Source organism: Ambystoma mexicanum, chromosome 1p, assembly GCF_040938575.1.
Source record: "Ambystoma mexicanum isolate Mex_15411 chromosome 1p, UKY_AmexF1_1, whole genome shotgun sequence".
In the NCBI taxonomy this organism is placed as follows: domain Eukaryota; kingdom Metazoa; phylum Chordata; class Amphibia; order Caudata; family Ambystomatidae; genus Ambystoma; species Ambystoma mexicanum.
The window spans coordinates 1,320,986,876-1,321,006,271 of NC_090921.1; the positions used below are offsets into that span (position 1 = coordinate 1,320,986,876).

The following is a 19,396-nucleotide window of genomic DNA, read 5'->3' on the forward strand; positions in this document are numbered from 1 at the left end:
GGCAAAGAAATTCCATGGTCACCAGATCTGTTATCATGGATAATGAAGCCGCCTCTACCTCAGGTTGCTGAGTAAATAAAATTGTGGTAGAGAAGAAGAAGTCACAAAAAAAAAAAATATGTGTAACTAAAACAGGAAGACCAGATAAGAAGATCCATACTGCAGTTACAGTAGCTACTCGGGCTCTGAATCAAATGTTCCAATTAACTCAATTTGTTGTGAAACTGATAGGAGCTTTCATATTGTCATGAATCTGGTTCCTAAGCTGGTCAATGGGAAAACACAGAGTATTATCCCTGATTCATGGATTAAAAGTAATAATGGGGAAAGTGTGATGGTATTACCCACTACAGCTGACCACGCCCATAGGGCCAGTTATTATTTTATGGATAATGCAGTGGGTGAGGAAGAAAATATAGTATTTGGGATAACCAAGAAGTGTCCTATGAAGAGGTTGGATGTTTAACTAATGAGCAGAAATCTACTTCCAAGAGCTTAAAGGTAAACTGGCACAATTTAAATGCCCCAGATAAAGGAACCATGGGGGAAATGGTAGTACTTTCCATTGGCTCAGGTATATCCATGACAAAAAAGATCAAGATACTGGATTTATATGCCATGGCACCCATCCCTTTTTTCAATAGACCTATTGTGATTGAACTAATGCATCAAATACCTACATTAAAAATGTTTTCTACTCATGATCTTACACTTGTAGAAATTCCAAACGTTTCTTGGGAGGCTAACTGGTTGGCGATTCATCTCCTCTCAACCATTGTTACAGAGCTTCTCATGTCTCAACTTTAAAGTTTTCTGAAGCTGGGATATTAGTTTGAAAAGTGTATAGAACCAGAACGAACAAGGGAAAAGTATTGGTAAACCAGTTGCAGACCCCTCTCCCGAAATTAAGACTTCAGATGCTATTAAGGAAATACATTGTTACAAAAATCTGTGCATCTCTACATTTAAATACTAATAATGAGACTGGTAACAAAGGCACAGGAACCATCAGCACTGAACTTGATGATGTAGAATGACGAAACAAGTGTAATTCCAATCAGGAAATTATTAGATCTTTGAATCAAAGAGGATTTAACTCTTTTTCGGGTCATTCACAAGGCTCAAGCTACTTGTTAATATCTACCAGTTCTTTGTTACAAGAATCATGGCTAATGCAACAATTTTTCCGAGATGGGTTCAACGTTTTTTCAAGAAATGGCACAATGAAATTGGAAAGGTTGACATTTAGGGGGCTAAATTATTGGTTTTACCTCTCATATGGATGCAGTTGAATTTCTACCATCACATCAATGTCCAAATGTAATTGCAGTACATTTTAAACTTAAAGGAGAAAATGAAAAAAAAAACATTCTGCTTATTAATGTCTACACCCCCGTGATGAAATTGTTTATGATAATCAACCAAATTGAAATACTTATAGAGAAATGGATAGAGGACTATCCAAAGAGCCAATGTTTTGTTTTGGGCGATAATAGCAAATAAGGAGGGTAGTGTGGGTGAACTACACATGTTGAGAAATAACTATGGCATCCAAGCAATTATTTTCGATGAGGATGAGCAGATGGATGTAAATGAGGATTGGTTATAATTTATTCACACATGGCAGCTAATCCAATTGATTAAAATTGATAAGGCTTGTTTATCTTTTATCTGGGCCAATGGTATTTGATTTTCATGGATTGACTATGTGTTAACTAATGAAATGGGCTATGATATGGTTAGGCACTTTGCACTGATCCCTAATAACATGAGTGACTATGCGGTAGCGCTGCTATTTTTTGTTTGTTGTCAAGGTGAACACTGTGAATACTTTAAGGGCCATTTTAGAAATAACAACTCTGGAAATACAATAAAATGGCCTGAGAAAAATATAAACAAGTTTGATAAACTCATACAACACAATCGGATGGGTGCTGATTGTTTAAGTTCTATTATCTGGAGAATTACCATCAAGTAATAGCTTCTACTTATAAGGAAGTTGAAAAATTGCAAAAGAAGCTGTTCTCTAATTTATAAAAGGAGAATAAAGATTATGATATATAATAGCTTACAAGAAGAAAGAACTACAGCTATTTATAAGACAAACAAAATAAACAAAATAAAATGTTAAAAAACAAACTATTGGTAAATTGAGGTTGAGATTTAACAACTGGATAAGGCTGCACAAGGGATCCATTGCTTCAGATCAGTGGCAAACTATTTACAGAGCTCTCAGGAACTCAGATTTGCGTAAATTCCTGCATGTCTATCATGAACATAACCATCTTAAATCGGGAAAATTAGAAATTAACCCTATCTTTAATGAAATGTGGAAAGGTTATATCTTGCATAAGTATTATAGGAAGGATATGCCTGATTTAGAAAATGATTTCCATGATTTTCAGGACCAAGGGTCCTTCACTTTTACTGTAGGGGTCATTGAAGATATTATACTGAGATTAAAACCATCTAGTGCCCAGGCAATGGTGGATTGCTAGACGCACTATATAGGAAAAATCCCAGGTTTTGGTCTCAAATCTTGTTTGTGATCTTTAAGGAAATTGTGTTAACATATTGCTTCGTAACAGCTGGAAGTGCTTGATGTTAATCCCTATTTATAAGAAGGGCTTATGAAAATCTACTTTAAATTACCAGTTTTTAGCCATGAATGATTCTAGTGCAAAAGTGTTTGCACCGTTGCTTTTAAGGTTTATAAATTAATGGTTGAAGAAGGAAAATATACTCAAATGTCAACAAACAGATTTTAGGAAGGGTTTTAGCACATTATCAAATCTTTGGACTTTAATGTATATTCGAATGACTTTGGCATCAAAAAACAAATCATTATATATATGTTTTATTGATTTACCTAAGCTTTTGATAGTGTTATTCATCATGTGCTATGGAAAAAAAAATAAAGATTGGAGATTATACACACACACACATTGTACTTCGTCAAAGCACTTAATTCTGACTCTATGGCTCAAATCAGAACCAACCAGGATGGTTTGGATATTGAGATTTATCAGGTTAATGAAATGCTGAAAAAAGACTGTACATTGGCACCAACTTTATATAATATTTACATTTAGGATTTAGATAGAATTTTTGAGTAACTGTCATAATTCCCCTCCTCCCCTCATGTCTGACAATGTCCAATTGCTTGGTAGTCCTGTGCAGATGATAATGTGGTATTGGATCCAACAGCTATTGGTGTCCAAAGCAGACTTTCAGGCCTTTAGCAATTTTCAGCGGGTTATGGATTGATGATGAATCTTACTAAAACTAAGGTAATGACTTTTAAGGCAAATAGAAAGCCATTAAAAAGTAAAAATGGGTGCAAAAAGAAATTCTACAAGAAGTAACTACTTGCATGTATTTAGGTATCCTTATGACCAGCACGATTGACAGGGTGACTTTCAAAAACTGTTACAAATAAGATCATGGCTGTTTCAAGCAATTAGATCATTTATTGAAAGGGCTGGTGGATACTCTATTGATAGTTTATTGATGTTGTACAAAACGTGCATTGTTCCTAGTATTTTATATGGTCTTGGAGTATTTGTATCAAAGGAAGTTGCCTGGCAAAGTGTATTGTGTGTTTTATTAATTTGTAATATGAATTGTAGGCAGCTTGTAGTCTGCAAATAGTTTTTTTATTGAGGATGATTTAATATATTTTTTTTAAAAACACATTGTCTTAATAAGATAATCTTTGTATTGTACAAGAAAATGGTCCTAGTAGTCAAGTGCTATTTTCAAATGTTTGTGGGTGTCTGAACCCAATGGTGTGTGTCGTCTCGTCCTTAAGGTTCAGCATGAAGGCAACGAGGTTCCTAAGTTAAGTAACTCTCGCTAGTTGTGTAAGGGGGACGAATCTGGAGGCAGTTAAATTATTCCCCTCAATCTTCCGATTGTACATGAAAGTGTATTGGAAGTCAAACTTTGGTGAAGAGCTTTGTGCTTCTCCAAATCTGTATCCGTAGAAGTGATTTGTAATGAGCTGGGGATCACCACCTTGAAACACTTGTGTATAGGTGTGTTATAAATGCCATATCATATCACCTGTACCATGTATCTAGAAATTGTAGGTAATTGTAATAATTTAAAGTCTATTCACTTTTTATTAATCAAATGGACCTTGCAACTTCCTTACCTGTTTTAAGAGTGTGGTTTGAAGAGATGCAGGCTTTTTTTAGGGGCTATAGGTTGCACATTGGTCGCAGAAGATAATCTGGCTTTAAAATAAAGAAAGTGGCTGTTTGGGATAGAAACAATAGAATATCTAAACGTGCAGTCTACGTTCAAGGATTATATACTTCAAAGCTTTCCTATTGAAGCACCACGTGACTATATAAAGAACTTGAAAGACGCCAAAGTTAGATGTTTCATTAAGTGTTTAAGATTGGGTCAGATCCCCATCCTCTCTAGAATAGTTGCTTGGCAAGCGATTCCATGATTATGTAGGTTATGTAAGACAGACATAGAGACACTCGGACACATTTTGACTGATTGAAACTCTTTGATGGACATTTATGAAAAAGGTTATGCCAGCCTATCATATGATTTCTACATACTGATTAATTTTGGTCTTTGATATTTGCAGGTGAAAATGTAGTTATGAATTTTACAATGTTTTATATCCGTTAAGGTTGTTGTGATGATAATCTGTTCAACTAAGTTTTTATATTTTAAAAGTATGTATGTTTGAATTGGTATATTAGGAGTTGTTTTAATGCAAGTAACACTTTTATCTTTGTGATTTGATATTTCTGTGTTATAAGGTTATATTTCACCGATAAAACACAATCAAATAAATAATAAAATAAATAATGTCAAGCGGCATTCATCATTCTCAAACAAACACTATAGAAGGCTAACAGGAAATGTGTCATTACAATGGGTGCCTGTAATAAAGGTTTAGGAAAGGTATTGATGAGGAAGGAAGGAAGGAAGGAAGGAAGGAAGGAAGGAAGGAAGGAAGGAAGGAAGGAAGGAAGGAAGGAAGGAAGGAAGGAAGGAAGGAAGGAAGGAAGGAAGGAAGGAAGGAAGGAAGGAAGGAAGGAAGGAAGGAAGGAAGGAAGGAAGGAAGGAAGGAAGGAAGGAAGGAAGGAAGGAAGGAAGGAAGGAAGGAAGGAAGGAATACACAATAGCATTTGCGACTAGAGTGCTGAAGGAGGCCAGGAAATACTATCCCATGATGGAAAATAATCTTTTGCAACTAAGTGGGCAATAGGAAAGTTTAGACCCTTTTTGTGGAACACTAGGTTTGACATGGAATTTGACCACAAACTCTTGAAGGAAACACTAACAATCAAAGGATTGGATACAGTTTCATTCCGTATCTGGAAATGGATAGCCAGTCTGTAGGAATACATGTGGGATGTGGCATACGTGTCCGGAGTGAGTAACAAGGCAGTTGATTGTCTTTCAAGACTCAGATACGGAAGGTGACAAAAATGATGGGGTGGAAGACTCACAGCAGAGCAAGAAATTGTATCAAAGGAGGAGTGGGAAATAGCAGGTCTGCCCTTGAGAACAATAGAGCCAGCAAGAGTCTGTTTCAGACATTTTTCAGTAAGGGGAATGTGATGCTTTGTGGAAGTTTAAAGAGGAACTGCACCTTAAACAAGTGTTTGTTATGAGAGAGAATCAAATGTTACCGGCAAGTGGTGTATGTGAGTGCATCATCAATCTAGCTCATGAAGGCCTCCAGAGCATGAGCAAAACTCAACAAAAAGTCAGGCAAGATTTCTGGTGGCCTGCATGTGATATGAGGTTAGAGTAATCAAAGAGTGCCACCCATGCGTATGCAGTGAGAAACCATGCTCAACATGCACCAATCGGTTGAGCACAATGACCATCACCAACATTCCATGGGAAAGGGTGGGTTTAGATAAGTAGCGACCCCTCCCGCATATTGCATAGTGCTGGTACACTTTGTAACCAGATGGGTGGAAGTACTTTTTTTCCCCCAGAACATTTGCACCAGGAATATCATCCAAGTAATGGTATTGAACGATGCACAAGTGCAGTATATCATCCAGAGACCAACAGGGATGTTAACATTTTCAATAGGGTAAGTAAGAGAAGCATTTAAGGGGCCTTGCCCACAGGAAAAATTTGGAAGCAAGCTCTGTGTTGACAGGCAGATTAATACATCATTCACAGCTAGCGCCCTTCCCCGACCCCACTATCACACAGGTGGGAAACACTGCTCATTAAGCGACTGTACCGCCCTTATTCAAGGCGCAGCAGGAAATGGACTTAATATAAATAAAATGGCGAGAATAAACAAGCTCACTGTGAACTGAAACACATGCATGCAATAGACACAAATCAAACAGGCAGTCACCTGGAAGAAACACAGACACTAGGTTAAATATGCATTTATACACAAAGAATATCACTTGCAACCATAAAGGCATGAAGAACATAGCATAAGCAATGTATACGCTGAATACAACATGAATGACACACGTATATAGCTCACTAACATAGAAACGTGACAGTTTCTGAGCAGCCATCTTTTTCAAAATGCGAGCAGCAACATGCATAGAAATGAATGAATTTAAGACCTCGAGGCTCAGTGCAAACTCAAACTGTTGAATTCACTGAAATACAGACCCATGCAGCGCACAGACAGTAGCTTCGCGGACCCAGCCAAGAAAGCAGTTCCTGGGCCTCTATCCCCCTACTCTCATCTGGCTCATGTGTTGACAAACTGTCAGTTGCCCATGCTTAGTCAGTAAGATGCCAATCAATGAAAACCCTCAATGCTAGGCTGCCCAGTGCATGTTGTAGTAACAAATCACATATTGTAGAGTTGACATGTATTCAATATTATCAATTTAGAGGTGGTCTCAGGTGGAGCCATCAGATATGTAAAGTCCAATTAGAAGACTAACCCCTATGTAACACATATATAGTCAATTTCCGTAACCAATCCCTTCACCGCATAGGTTTGTGAAACTAAAATTGTAGCATGATGTCAATAGTGACGTGGTATTGATTCATAGTTTGTTATTTTGCATGAGAGCTCTGAGAGATACGAAAATTCAATGCTTGTATGCTGTCCCAGCTTTATGTTGGATTGTTAATAAAGTGGGTTTTGCCTTTCACTCTATTTCCCGTAATGAGTACATGATTATCAGGCCTCCAATTTCTGCTTCAACTGAGGTTTCCCAGACCGTCGTAACACCTGATTGAGACCGACGCCCGCACTCAATGACACATGTCTCGTCATTTGAACTGCTAAGAGGTAGGAAACCCAATATGTCCCAACTTTTTCCCAGTGAAAGAGAGGGCCAGTTAAATGAGAGTTGATTTGGATACTATTAAGTGCAGCATTAGTGAGATGTAAGTTAGCAACTAAGTCCAGTATGTTAAGCACAAGACAGTGGTCATGAAGAGACTTTAAAGGAGGGGATTGGGTACACATTAAACTGCCACATGCTTTGAAAGGGCGGGGACAGGCATGGTCATGGCCATGTAGGTTAAAAGAATTGCTGCATCAGGTGTTCAAGATAAAAAAAGGAGGGGTGTGGAACCTCAGCCGAGTGTGTAGGTGGTACAAGCGTAGGATGAGCTATGGGTATAGCTATCAGACGGTTCTATGTGAGATTTCTGCTCTTTGAAGGCCGCACTTAAAAAAGACTGGTTTGTTTGGGTTGATTTTTCTCAGCCCTCAAAAAGCACGAAAAAGCACATGACTGTAGGTTGTCTTTGAATTTGGGTGTTTCACCCCTAAGCACACCTTTCCACCTTGCTCCCATGCACCCCCCACCACATACACACACAAGCACGCAACCACTTCCTTTTCCCCGCCCTCCCCTCCACAAACATTACTTTTCACACACAAGCACAGACAGACAGACACACACAGACAGCATCTCACTCACAAGGAACTCGGGCGACTCCTCCTCTGGGTCTCGCTGTGCCTGCCAACCCCTACGCGCACTCGTGTGCATCGCAGGGGCTGACAGTCCGATTTAGAAAGACGATTTAGAAAGACAACTCGGATCGGTCTCTGAGCTGTCTTTCTAAATCAGTCATTTTTTAGACCGATCAGACAGGTGGCTTCACAGGGAAATAATCCCAAAATAAGAAAGCATGTGGAACAAACACAGGTTGTTATGCATGACCATGGTGTTGGGCTTGGTGAGAAAAAAGGAATATGAACTTAAGAGAGTTAGAACGAAACCCAAGTACTCGACGGATTTTGTGAAGTAATTGTCTATTGTCACATGCACATGCTATCTCATATGCACACACACCACCGCACAAGGTGACACACACATATATGCAGACATACCTGCGCCCTAGTGTTGCTCTCCCCACCCCACAAAGCACATCACACCTCACCTTCTTGTTTGTTTTTCCCACCTTGTTTCCCCTCTTTGCTTCCCTATATCCCATGTTAGTGATGGTGGACAGGGGGATGTGTGGTATCCACGTGCATTTATGAACCCACGCTGAGGATCTGGAAGGAGTGAGGGGTAGACTATGGATGATTGGGAGCAGAAGCAGAGGACCGGTGGGGCTATGAATGAAGAACCCAAAACATAAATAGTTTACTACCTAATGCAGTGTCTTTGCCATCCTTGCAGTGTGTGCTTGTTTTTGGTTTTTGTAATGATCCCGCAACTTGTATAAGCCAATATACTATCCCAGCAAGGGCATCTCAGCCTTCGTCCTTCTGAGGTCGATAAATGAGTACCAACACAGGTTGGGTGATATTGTGTGCTTATTTGTTTTATAAAAAAGAGCGTAAGTGCTATACGATAACGGTATCCAGTTAAAATGTCGAAAACATTTTTTCAAATGCAATAATGTCGAAAAAAAGAATGGCAAAAAAAATTCAAATGTGTTTTTTTTTATTTGTATGTTCTTTTGGTTTAGCTAGTAAAAATAAATTGTAAATAAAAAAAAAATAAACAGGGGGTTGAGAGGGGGAACCACCGATTAAAAAAATAATCGAAATTATTTTTTTCAGCATTTTATTTCCCCACATTATGGCATTCGAAAAAATATCATTCGACATTCACTATAAACCGTGTGATAACATATTATCATTTGGCCTTTGACGTCTGATTCCATTCACAGTAATTTTACAATATGGATCTATACACACAGATATTAATGATACATATGTTGAACCATTCTTGTATGAAATGTATATCACATTAGTGACATCATAACCATATTTTTCTTAGTGTACGTAGGAACAATGCTATTTGATGGCACTTCCTGTTTTGTCAAGGGATGAAAGGTCGTATTTCTTCACTTCCCGGGATGTCACTCTCGGGTGGGGTCAAATGACATCACTTCCGGTGATGCCATCAGAGGTCAAGGGTCGTAAGGGTTGGGCCACTTTTTGGAGGCAAGGGGTGGCCCAATTTTTCTTGGGTATCCCGGCCTATTTCTTGTCCCAGTCTGACCCTGCCCACTGCTCTCTTTCCTCTCCTCTTGAGTGCAGACCTGGCTCTACTCCATGGGCACCAATATAAAGTGCCATTTTAGGTTTATTGACTTGAATATTTGGCCATGTAAATCCCTTTTCTTTCAGCCTCCTAAACATGTAAAGGAAGCTGCTAACGTTCATGCAAACGATAACAGCCCTCCAGCCTGCAGGCAGAGAACAGGCTTGCTCGCAACTTGTTGGTGTTGCATTGAGACTCCATTGTCACTTAATTATTTAATATTTCCCGTAGCGCAATATCGTCCATGCGTATCGCAACGCTATAAAGTTGCACAAACTAAAAAACCCAAAATGACAATTATATGACTACAACTATACAAAACAAAAAAGGCCATATAATAGATAAATCTAGGGCAAATATAAACATGTAATTTGAAAGAAAGATCACATTATCCAAAGGCAGAAACAAACACCCTCAACTAAAGACCTTCAAATAATAATAAACACGAAGTTCAAAGGCCTGAACCCATTGAACGAGTGTTCCAAGTGCGTGCAGCTGGGACCGCAAAAGGCTGCAGCCGCCTCCTGGATCTTACTTTTTTGATTCTGGGCGTTTATCCTCGGAATGCTACAGATCAGCGTTTCTCTCAACCATAGACACATCCAGCTTCTGGGCAGGGCAATTAGGCCTGCTGGTGTGGCTGCAGGAAAGAGACCACGTCCCACTACTGGGCTTTCAATTCTCCATCAGTTGCCTCCTGGGAATCGTAGTGTTAGGTCGCTTCCATCTAATATGTTAGACTGAAGTAAAACAAAGGTAAAAGCAAAGACCGTGAGTGGAGTAGGGCGTCCCGCGTGGCATGGAGTCACTTGGAAACCTACCTGCTGGTATGAAGGACTTTGTGGGCAAGACTGGGGATCTTAAATAATGACCTATGTTCTAGTGACAACCAATGAACAGCCCAGAGCGTTGGTTGTTTTAAACTCTTTTACTCAAAGGCAGAGCTGCAGGGGGGAGCCCTGCTTTCAAGGGAGGTGCAAAGTCCATTGGATAGCCAGCCTGAACAGCATCACCCATAATTGGGCCCTGTATGACCGTATGTAGGCCAGCCGCCTGATTTTGGTATGCTGCTACAATCCCTTAGGTGCTAAGGGTATGCATGTTCGTCCTGAATTCCCATAAGAAATCATTGTAGACTCCGCCCACTCTCGCTGTAGTAGACTCCGCCCACTCTCGCAGTATTTATTGCAACGGATTAACATTTTGGAGGGTAACAACATTAATTCAATGCTTAGCTATAAAAGAGGGTGGATTAGGGTCTTCAACCTTCAAATGAGGGTCACCACCAAACTATGTCTCTGATGATCCCTGGTTTATGCCCACTGCCAGTGTGTCGCACAGGGGCATGACCCTACTTTCTGGGCAATTGCCCTGATCCCCTCATCCTGCTCCGGAGTGTTTGTCCCTCCTCATGGGCGACCCCCTTTTGCTTTTCTTCACCCAGCATCAATCTGTACCCCAACACAGGCCACTCGTTTCAGGTCAGAACAATTGGGAGCTAAGTAAGTACGCATCTCTACACATACCTTGCAGAAAACCATCTAGTTAGAGATTATCTGTCGGATTTCAGGGAAAGGTTTCGCACGGATATCGCCATTGTTTGGATGATGCCCTGTACATCCTTGACTCAAGGGAAACAAGCCTTTTCTTTCTACTCGACCCGTGAATCACATTCAGTACCAGGGAACACACTGTCCTACTCAAAACAGGCTGCGTAGAAGAGACGTGCTCTTAATCTCGTTCCCATCTTTCCTGCAGACCCGCTCTCTACTCAAATCTTCACCATTACCAAGCACCACGTGATACGTGGAGGCCCAATCCTCTTCAGGACACCTTTTACCTTCTATATGCCGCCACACAGGGACCTGATTGGCAACATGAATCTATCCATTTGCCTCAGATGAGCATATACCAGTGTACTGGGTCCCAGGGTGTCAATGCAAAAAGACATTCATTACACGGATGGCGGTGAACCATGGCGCTATTAGCACTATTCCAAGGTTGGCGGGGCGGTAATTCCCCCTTCCACCATTGCCCTTCCCCATTCCCATTTTTGCCCCATAGGGCTCTATGGGAATGGGGAAGGCGCTAATTACGGTACCGCAAATTGCGGTGCCGTAATTAGCTCCCTAGGTCCCTTTGTGGGTTGGATTTTAACGCCTGCAAAAAGCAGGCGTTAAATTCCCCAACCCGCAAAGGGACCTCGTAGTAAGGCGGTAAGGATTTACTGGTACCGGTAAAATACCGGTACCGGTAAACCCTTACCGCCATCCGTGTAATGAGGCCCATTGCCCACTGGGCCCACTCTCTGGCTCCTGCTATTAAGTGCACGTGACTACATGGCCTGGTTACATTTATTTACAAAACAAGACAAATATTATTGCTCTTCTGCATCTTGGAACGCCCAATTTCAGTGCTGGATGCCTACATTCCCGCAGCAAGAGCTCTCCCCCACTTCAGTGCCTAAAGCAGAGTCATTAGGATTCACCTTGACTCGCACACAGCCAACATATGGCAAATGGAGCTGTGCTATACCTGTGAAGAACTTCCCAAAGTGTACCTAAGAGCCTAACTTGTTCAAAGTGGTTCAGGCTTTGTCCGCTTCAGACTAAACCACTGAAGTGCTTCCCTGACAGGCCTCCCAAAAAGCTGCGTGTCCCATCAGATTCATCACTGGCTCTCATTGCAGCAAAAGGCAACTTCTTATGGAAACCCTCGTGTTCAAGAGGAGAAAACCTTTCTCCGGGTGCCCCCGGAGTGTTCAAGAGGAGAAAACCTTTCTCTGGGTGCCCCCAGAGTGTTCAAGAGGAGAAAACCTTTCTCCGGGTGCCCCCGGAGTGTTCAAGAGGAGAAAACCTTTCTCTGGGTGCCCCCAGAGTGTTCAAGAGGAGAAAACCTTTCTCCGGGTGCCCCCGGAGTGTTCAAGAGGAGAAAACCTTTCTCCCGGTGCCCCCGGAGTGTTCAAGAGGAGAAAACCTTTCTCCGTGGGGAACACCCCACCTGCTCAATTAGGCTGCAACACTTCTCTTGCCATTTTCAAGAAGGATCTGAAAACCCATCTTAATAAAAAAAAACATCTAAATGAAGTGCCCTGAATTTCCTGAACTGAATTTAGCCCAAACCCAAAAAGTCCACCGCCCGCCACCTCTCATTTAAACCCCCTAAGCTTTCCCTTAGACCTGACCTGGTCCGCTCTAGTCATGGGTATATTCACAAACTAGCAAACTCAGAGCTAGCTATCTTTTCCCCTGGAGAGATTCATGTGATAAAGTGTTGCTTTCCTCCCATTTGTAACCTTCCTCTGCCCCGTTTTTCCTGCCCCCCCCCGCCACCTCCTCTATTGAGCATTGTTTACAGCTGCGCACAGGTCCGTCAGCTTCAGGGGTGGACTGGCCCATAGGGAACTCTGGAGATTTTAGGGAACTCTGGAGATTTCCTGGTAGGCTTCTGCACCCTGGGCCCCTTTTCTGTTGTAACCTATTTTTTTTTTCAAATGTTCTCATAGGAAAAAGGCTGGGCTTGCTGAAAATGTGTAATATGGGGCCACTTTGAAAATAGTTTCCAGGGCCTCTTTTGGTTCCCAGTCCACCCCTGGTCTGCTTTCTCCCTATTCCTGGCATTAAAATGTAGGTGTACTGAGGCCTCCTTTCCTTCCGACATCCTAGCTCCAGAGCCTGCATTCTGGGCCCACATTACAAGCTCGGCAGTAGCAGTACAAGCAGGCGGTATTTCTATTATCAGTATGGCAGTTACGTTATAAAGACAAGTAGACTCGTGGACTTTCTCATGCGTTATGGGTAATTACAGCATGCATAAATATGGGCGACAAATCTGCTCTAGTTCTTTTGAGACCCATAGATTTGACAAGTCAAGACACCTGGAAACTTTAACTATATGTATGTTCCTATCCATTATGCTGAATCGTGCCCTACCTAGTAGCCCTTTCATGCCAATTCTCTGTATATCTGCCATTTTGCAATGGTCCCTGTGGGACCTGGACTGGGCTATGAAAAACGTAAAAGAAATAAAGTAGCAAAACTTATCATTCGAACATACATTGGGCCTCGTTAGGACTCCGGCGCTAAACCATGGTGCTATTAGCACCATGGTCCATGCCGGAGTCCACCATGGCGGAATGGGGAATTACCGCCCCATTCTGAGGTTGGCGGGGCGGTAATTCCCCATTCCGCCATGGCCCTTCCCCATTCCCATTTTTGCCCCATAGGGCTCAATGGGAATGGGGAAGGCGCTAATTGCGGTACCGCAAATTGTGGTACCGTAATTAGCACCAAGGTCCCTTTGCGTGTCCCTATTTTAACGGCTGGTAAAACCAGCCGTTAAGGTCAGGTCCCGCAAAGGGACCTCGTAATTAGGCGCTAAGTGTTTAACGGCGCCGCAGCCTTTTACGGCGCCATTAAACACTTAGCGCCTGGGTCATAATGAGGCCCATTGTCTTTTTTGTTCTTGTAGTGGCTCCTAAATTGAATGCAATCGGAGTCGACAAGACTTCAACATTGTCAAATGTCACCACATCAGACAAATACGTTAATGTTAAAGGATATTTGTACTGCGCACTATCACCACCGGAGTGGTCCCCCAGTGCTTTGGCGGCTCTGAAAAAGGGAAGGGGATGGGGGGTGAGTTAGTGGGAATAAGCAGGAAAAGTGCAACAGAGCAGTGATGTTCTCTGACTGACTGACACCCATGCCTGCTATATTTTAATAAGATACGGCCGTTCTGTCCACTGAGAACAAAGACATTGAGAAAACCATTCCAAAATGCGGCTCCTGGCCAGCGGTTTCAAGCAGAACATATTTACTTCCGGTTTATGATGACATTTATGAGGTCAAGTGAGCATTGTTGCAGGAAGGATCCATCAGGCAGCCTTGGGCTTTGGATTTGGCATCTTCGCTATCATCCTTAGTTCACACCTGGCCCCCCATTTCATCACTTTTTCGTACCCCTTCCCATCGGTTTCACATTGCCTTTGCTGGCACTTTGGTTAACCCCTCTTGAGCCTGTTTTGCTAATTTCCCCCTGCTACCACAGATCACTTGGCAGCTAAGAATTCACTTTGTGACCCTTTTTTGAACAATGTACTTGTTTGTTGCCTCGGCGTGTTTATAGTTGGGTGTGGGGAGGAGTTGGGTGTATTTATTGCATGAACCTTGCATGAACCCTCCATTTTGTCTACTTTTCTCTGCTTGTCCCTTCAGTTAGCACATTTGTCATGGGCTGGATGCGCAATTGTAGAATTCTGGGTGTTAGTCATACCTGAGAACTAAGCCAAGGCACTCAAGGGTATGCCTGGCCACTTAACCACTCTTGTCTTCTCTAAACTGGACTGCTGTGCCAGCATCCTCTTTGGTCTCTGTAAATATGCTTTCTGTCCTTTGGACAAGATCATCAACTTCACTACCAGGACTCTCTTTGAACTCCCTCAATTCACACCTACTTCCTCGTACCGTCACCTGGCTGGATGCTGACAATTTCGCCAAATCTGATTTCTTATCTATTGTGCATTCATTTGTGATCAAAAGAGCGTTGCCCCGCCCTAGATATAAATACAAAAATAAATATAAATAAATTAAAAAACACTTTTTCTGGAAACAATTCTGTATTTTCCTCATGCACATCATCTAAACCAGAAGTGAACATTTCCTGTGTAAAGCCACGGGCCTAAATTCACCAGATTTAAATGGTTTTAATGATGTCTATGTTATCAGTCTTCTACCATATGTGAGTTGGTCATTTCTATCAGGTATAGAAATATTGAAAGACACCGCAACCTCCCTAAGATATACTCTTTCCCTTTGTTGCCCATCTGATGTCATCTGTGTCCATCCCCTCTTCCAGAGAATGGTCTCCGTAGCCGCTTTTCAAAGCCCTTGTTAATGCATCAGGGCAGATCAATAGCCCGCCAACCTCCATCGTCTACTGTTCCCTTGGCATAGGACCGGCATTGCACTCAATCAATAGTACCAACAACTGCAATCACAACAGCACACCTCAAAAGCAAAGCAACTGTCCCTCACACTGGCCTTAATTGGGGTTTTTCAGAGAGATTGACCCCATGATGGGAAAAAAATTGTTTTTAGAAAATGACAGAAACATTCTGGGGGTGTCCAATATAATTTGTATTGTGTTTTAACTGAGGGTTTGTAGAATAAGTGTTAATTATAGAACAATTACAGAAGGTGTATGTATATATGTTGTGAATAATTCATTGTATTATGTGCAGATATGTATTAATTGCATGACTGGAAGATGAATTGGGAAAGGTTTTAATTTCAAACCAGGCACAATTCATAATTAACTGGTGAAGGTTGCAAAGATGCTATACATTGTGCCCAACTTGTTTTTAATATTTTGAAAAGATGTGCCCCTCCATGTTGTTTCCCTATATAGTTTTAAAAAGGTCATTTATTTTTTAGAACCAAAAAATACGAGTTTGTCATTTTTGAGGACTGGCCTTGCTGGTCGGAGAATTAGTCTTCTGTAGGGGTTTTCCGATGGTATCAGCTGCAATGAATGGGGCTAAGGGGCACATTACTGGATCTGCAGCAAGTGTTTTCAGATTTTCCATTCCATAATAGGTTTGCCGGAGGTATAGCTGGCCTTGTCCATCTGCTCGAGACACATTTCCACCTTATTCCCTAGAGGAGTAACGAGCTATCGATCATGACTCTGCAGCTGCGGCAAGCATCCCTTCTTAGCCAAATCACAAGCGTTCATGTATTTGTCTATTGCACCTCTGCTACTGCAGAAGGGACCCCCAAAATGCAGTTATTGCCGGTACCGGTATTGCCAGTGCCGGTAATGATGGCAAACCCCCATGGGATTTACACTGTCATTCCGGCACTCGTAATCTGGTGGTAATGCCGCTGGACGGAGTACCAGAAATGGTAATAGCATTTGCCGAGATCCTGGTGTATTTACTGCCAGTATACCTGCACGGTAGTCAGGAGGCCCAATGAATCGCATCAACAACATTGAACATTGGCTACTTCAGCACGGTTATTTCCTACTGTGCGCACCGTGCTTGACATAGTGGATGTGGGCTCTCCCACTTTGAAAACAAACCTATAACCTACCAAAACAGAAAAGCACAAACTGAAAGTGCTAGCCATTATCATCCTGAGACCGTGCGACTTAAAGTCACAGGCTTTCTTGACTGTGAGGATGGTAGTGCTGCAGACTGTGCATGCAGTGAGCTTCAACTCCTTGACTTAAAGGGCCTGATTCACAGAAGCGTTTTATAATGGTGCAATCCCAAGGAAAACGTTCTATGAACCGGTCCCAAAATGTCTTCCAGCAAGCTAAGGGAAAAGGCTTCACTCGAGTTTTCCCACTGTGTGCCTGATACGAAATCCTTCGTAAACGTTCGAAGGATTTTTTGTCAGCAATATCACAAGAGGCGTAATTGGAAAACAAATGAAATCAGGCAAAGTGAACAATGATGAATTTCACTCAATTACGCTGCCTGCATTTTAATTTCACACGGCCCGACCGGAAACGATAAAATCTGGGGACCAGGTTTCAGTGATGGCCTTCAGGCTCTGCAGACAAGTTAGCTCGGGCACCCGAGACATGCAAGTTAAAAACAGCATGCAAACAAAGGACAAGGAAAGAGAGGGAATGCAAAGCGTGCTCTGTACCTGATATGGCGACTCCCAGGCAGGAGGCTGCAAAACAAACAAGTGGCAGTCATCATCCCACAAGGCGGAACAGGCAGTCAGATGTCACATAAAACCAGTAGTATTTCATCTGGAGAAGAGGCCCATCTAAAAAGATGTGCTTGGCCGGAAATCTTATGTGCATCTGGTGATTGCGCGATGCTTCATTGCCACGTGGCTAGCGCCCAGAAAACTTTCACATAGTCCAGGCACTAGAAAACCATGATCTGAATGGTGGCCCTTGTTTACTGCCTCAACACTGATGCCATGGCTTAAATCGGCTATAAAGGGAGAAATTGCCTGCCAAATTGTTGATAACCTCAGCCATAACCTATGGACTAAATGGTTCTGGTCCTGGACACTTAATTAAGTACCACCTCACCCAACCCATGCATCGCCCCTCGTAGAAAGGTTGACTTATATACATGGAGTGCCTCAACTGGGGGCTTGGCACCTAATAGGACCTCTTCTGAAACATCTGGTGGGCACTGGGGAGTTCCTACATTTCCAGCCAGCCTTGGGCATATGAGAAGACCCCTAATAGCTGGTGCTACCACCTGCTGGAGGGGCTGCAGGGGTGTCTCTTAATCCCTGTGCTGTACCCCATGTATGGAGAGGCAGACACTGTTTGCTTGTCATGATTCTCTATGCTTCAGATTTTGTTTTAGGGTGACCTCAACCATTTCCTACAACGTTCCTATACCTCCCTTAAAGGTCTTTAGCTTCTTGGGGCCAGATATGGAAAAAGATATGGAAACGGGGCCAAGATGTTAAATGCAGTAGCGTATCTCTTTCCATTGGACCAAAAAAAGCGTGCACAATATAGGAAGAACATCTAAATGTGTGCATTGTAGATACCAACAGTGAGATGACGCTTTCCCAAAGCGGGGCCTGAAACAGACCTTTCTATGCATTTTAAAGTGCATCCTGAATTCACAAACAGGATGCACTTTGGAATGTAAAGAAAGACAAAAGCGTTCCTTGCTCCTGGGGAAACCAAAGCATAAGAGGGTAACTTATGAATGTGAACCACTGCTGTACCACTTGCATTGCTATCCCTCAAACAGGGATAGAAATGCAATAAGACAATGTATATAATACAGATGATAAATAACTGCATTGCTGCCTCCTCTATAACCTATCTGCAAGAGGTTCAAGACACATAACTTGTACTCACCGACAAGAAGTGGTAGAAGAGACAACATGATGCCAGGAGTTGTTAGTCTTGTGTGTGCAATGCCCGTGGGTTTGGCTGTGTTTATGTGATGTGCTCCTCTGAGTTTCTGAGAACTGCTTCTAAAAAATGGAAATTCAAATGTGCTGATTGTCTGCAAGATCAGCTTCCAATTCCCCGCAACGTCTTTGTTGGGTTTCCCCTGATCACTTTGAGGAACCAAAAGTGAAGGTTTCAAAAAAACAAGAGTGGCATGCATGGCAGGGGCAACACTGAGGGGCAGAGATCCACGCAAGGGAGCCATGAATACATATGATGAATACCACAAAGCTATTTCTATCAAACCTCTTGCTTCTCTTTCCGGCAAGGAGTGGCTTGTGGCCTGTCCAATGCAACCTCAGCGTCTCCTCTTCTCTCTTTGAGCGGATTGCTTTGCAAACTCAACCGCAGTAACAGGCGGAATAATGTTCTGCGGCGAGCCCAGCCCATTCTTCTTTTGTCATTCCAAAAAGAGGCCTTGCTGGTATGCAACCAGGCCCAGCTGGTGCAGGACATTATACTCCCTCGGGCTACGTGCTTTGTGGTGCCCCCTCTTCCTTCCCTTGAAATTCGGACACAATCACTGTTTACAGAGCCAATTTGGTAACGATGGTGCCACTAAGTTGTAGATTTCTCCCTGCACAGGAAACAGGAGCTGGCTGGAGGTTTAGGAAGACATCTTAACCTCTGAACAACCCTTCAGACCACCGTTCTTCAGCCTGCCCAACTATTCCAAACAACCATTGGCAATGCGAACAGTTTGGGCTTTTGTGTAGGCATGGGAAAGGCACTTGCTAGGCACCACCGTAGTGCAATGAACTACCGATTGTTGGCAGCACGGGCAAAATGGTGCGAGTACCTGAGCATCTAATAGCAGGGCCTGGCAAAAGTTTAAAACGCATGCACAACTCAAAATGTTGCTTTTGCCAAAGCTTGTTTTAAACAGGACTTTAGGGAAGGACACACAGAGTGCTGATAAATCGAGTGGCTGAAGGTTGTGCTGTTAAGAGATTTGCATACACCAG

At 42.5% G+C, this 19,396-nt stretch overlaps 1 protein-coding gene across 1 annotated transcript in view; it reads right to left on the minus strand.

Moving 5' to 3' along the window:
• The window catches only part of CD5L (CD5 molecule like), a 260,177-nt gene extending 241,613 nt beyond the window's left edge, over nt 1–18,564 (minus strand). The window contains exons 1-2 of the mRNA XM_069606596.1: nt 18,336–18,564; nt 17,141–17,167 (exon numbers count right to left, since the gene is read on the minus strand). Coding sequence (XP_069462697.1) covers nt 17,141–17,167; nt 18,336–18,363 — 55 coding nt within the window. The 5' untranslated portion in view covers nt 18,364–18,564. The remainder of the gene's footprint in view (nt 1–17,140; nt 17,168–18,335) is intronic.
• Nucleotides 18,565–19,396: the final 832 nt, after the last annotated feature.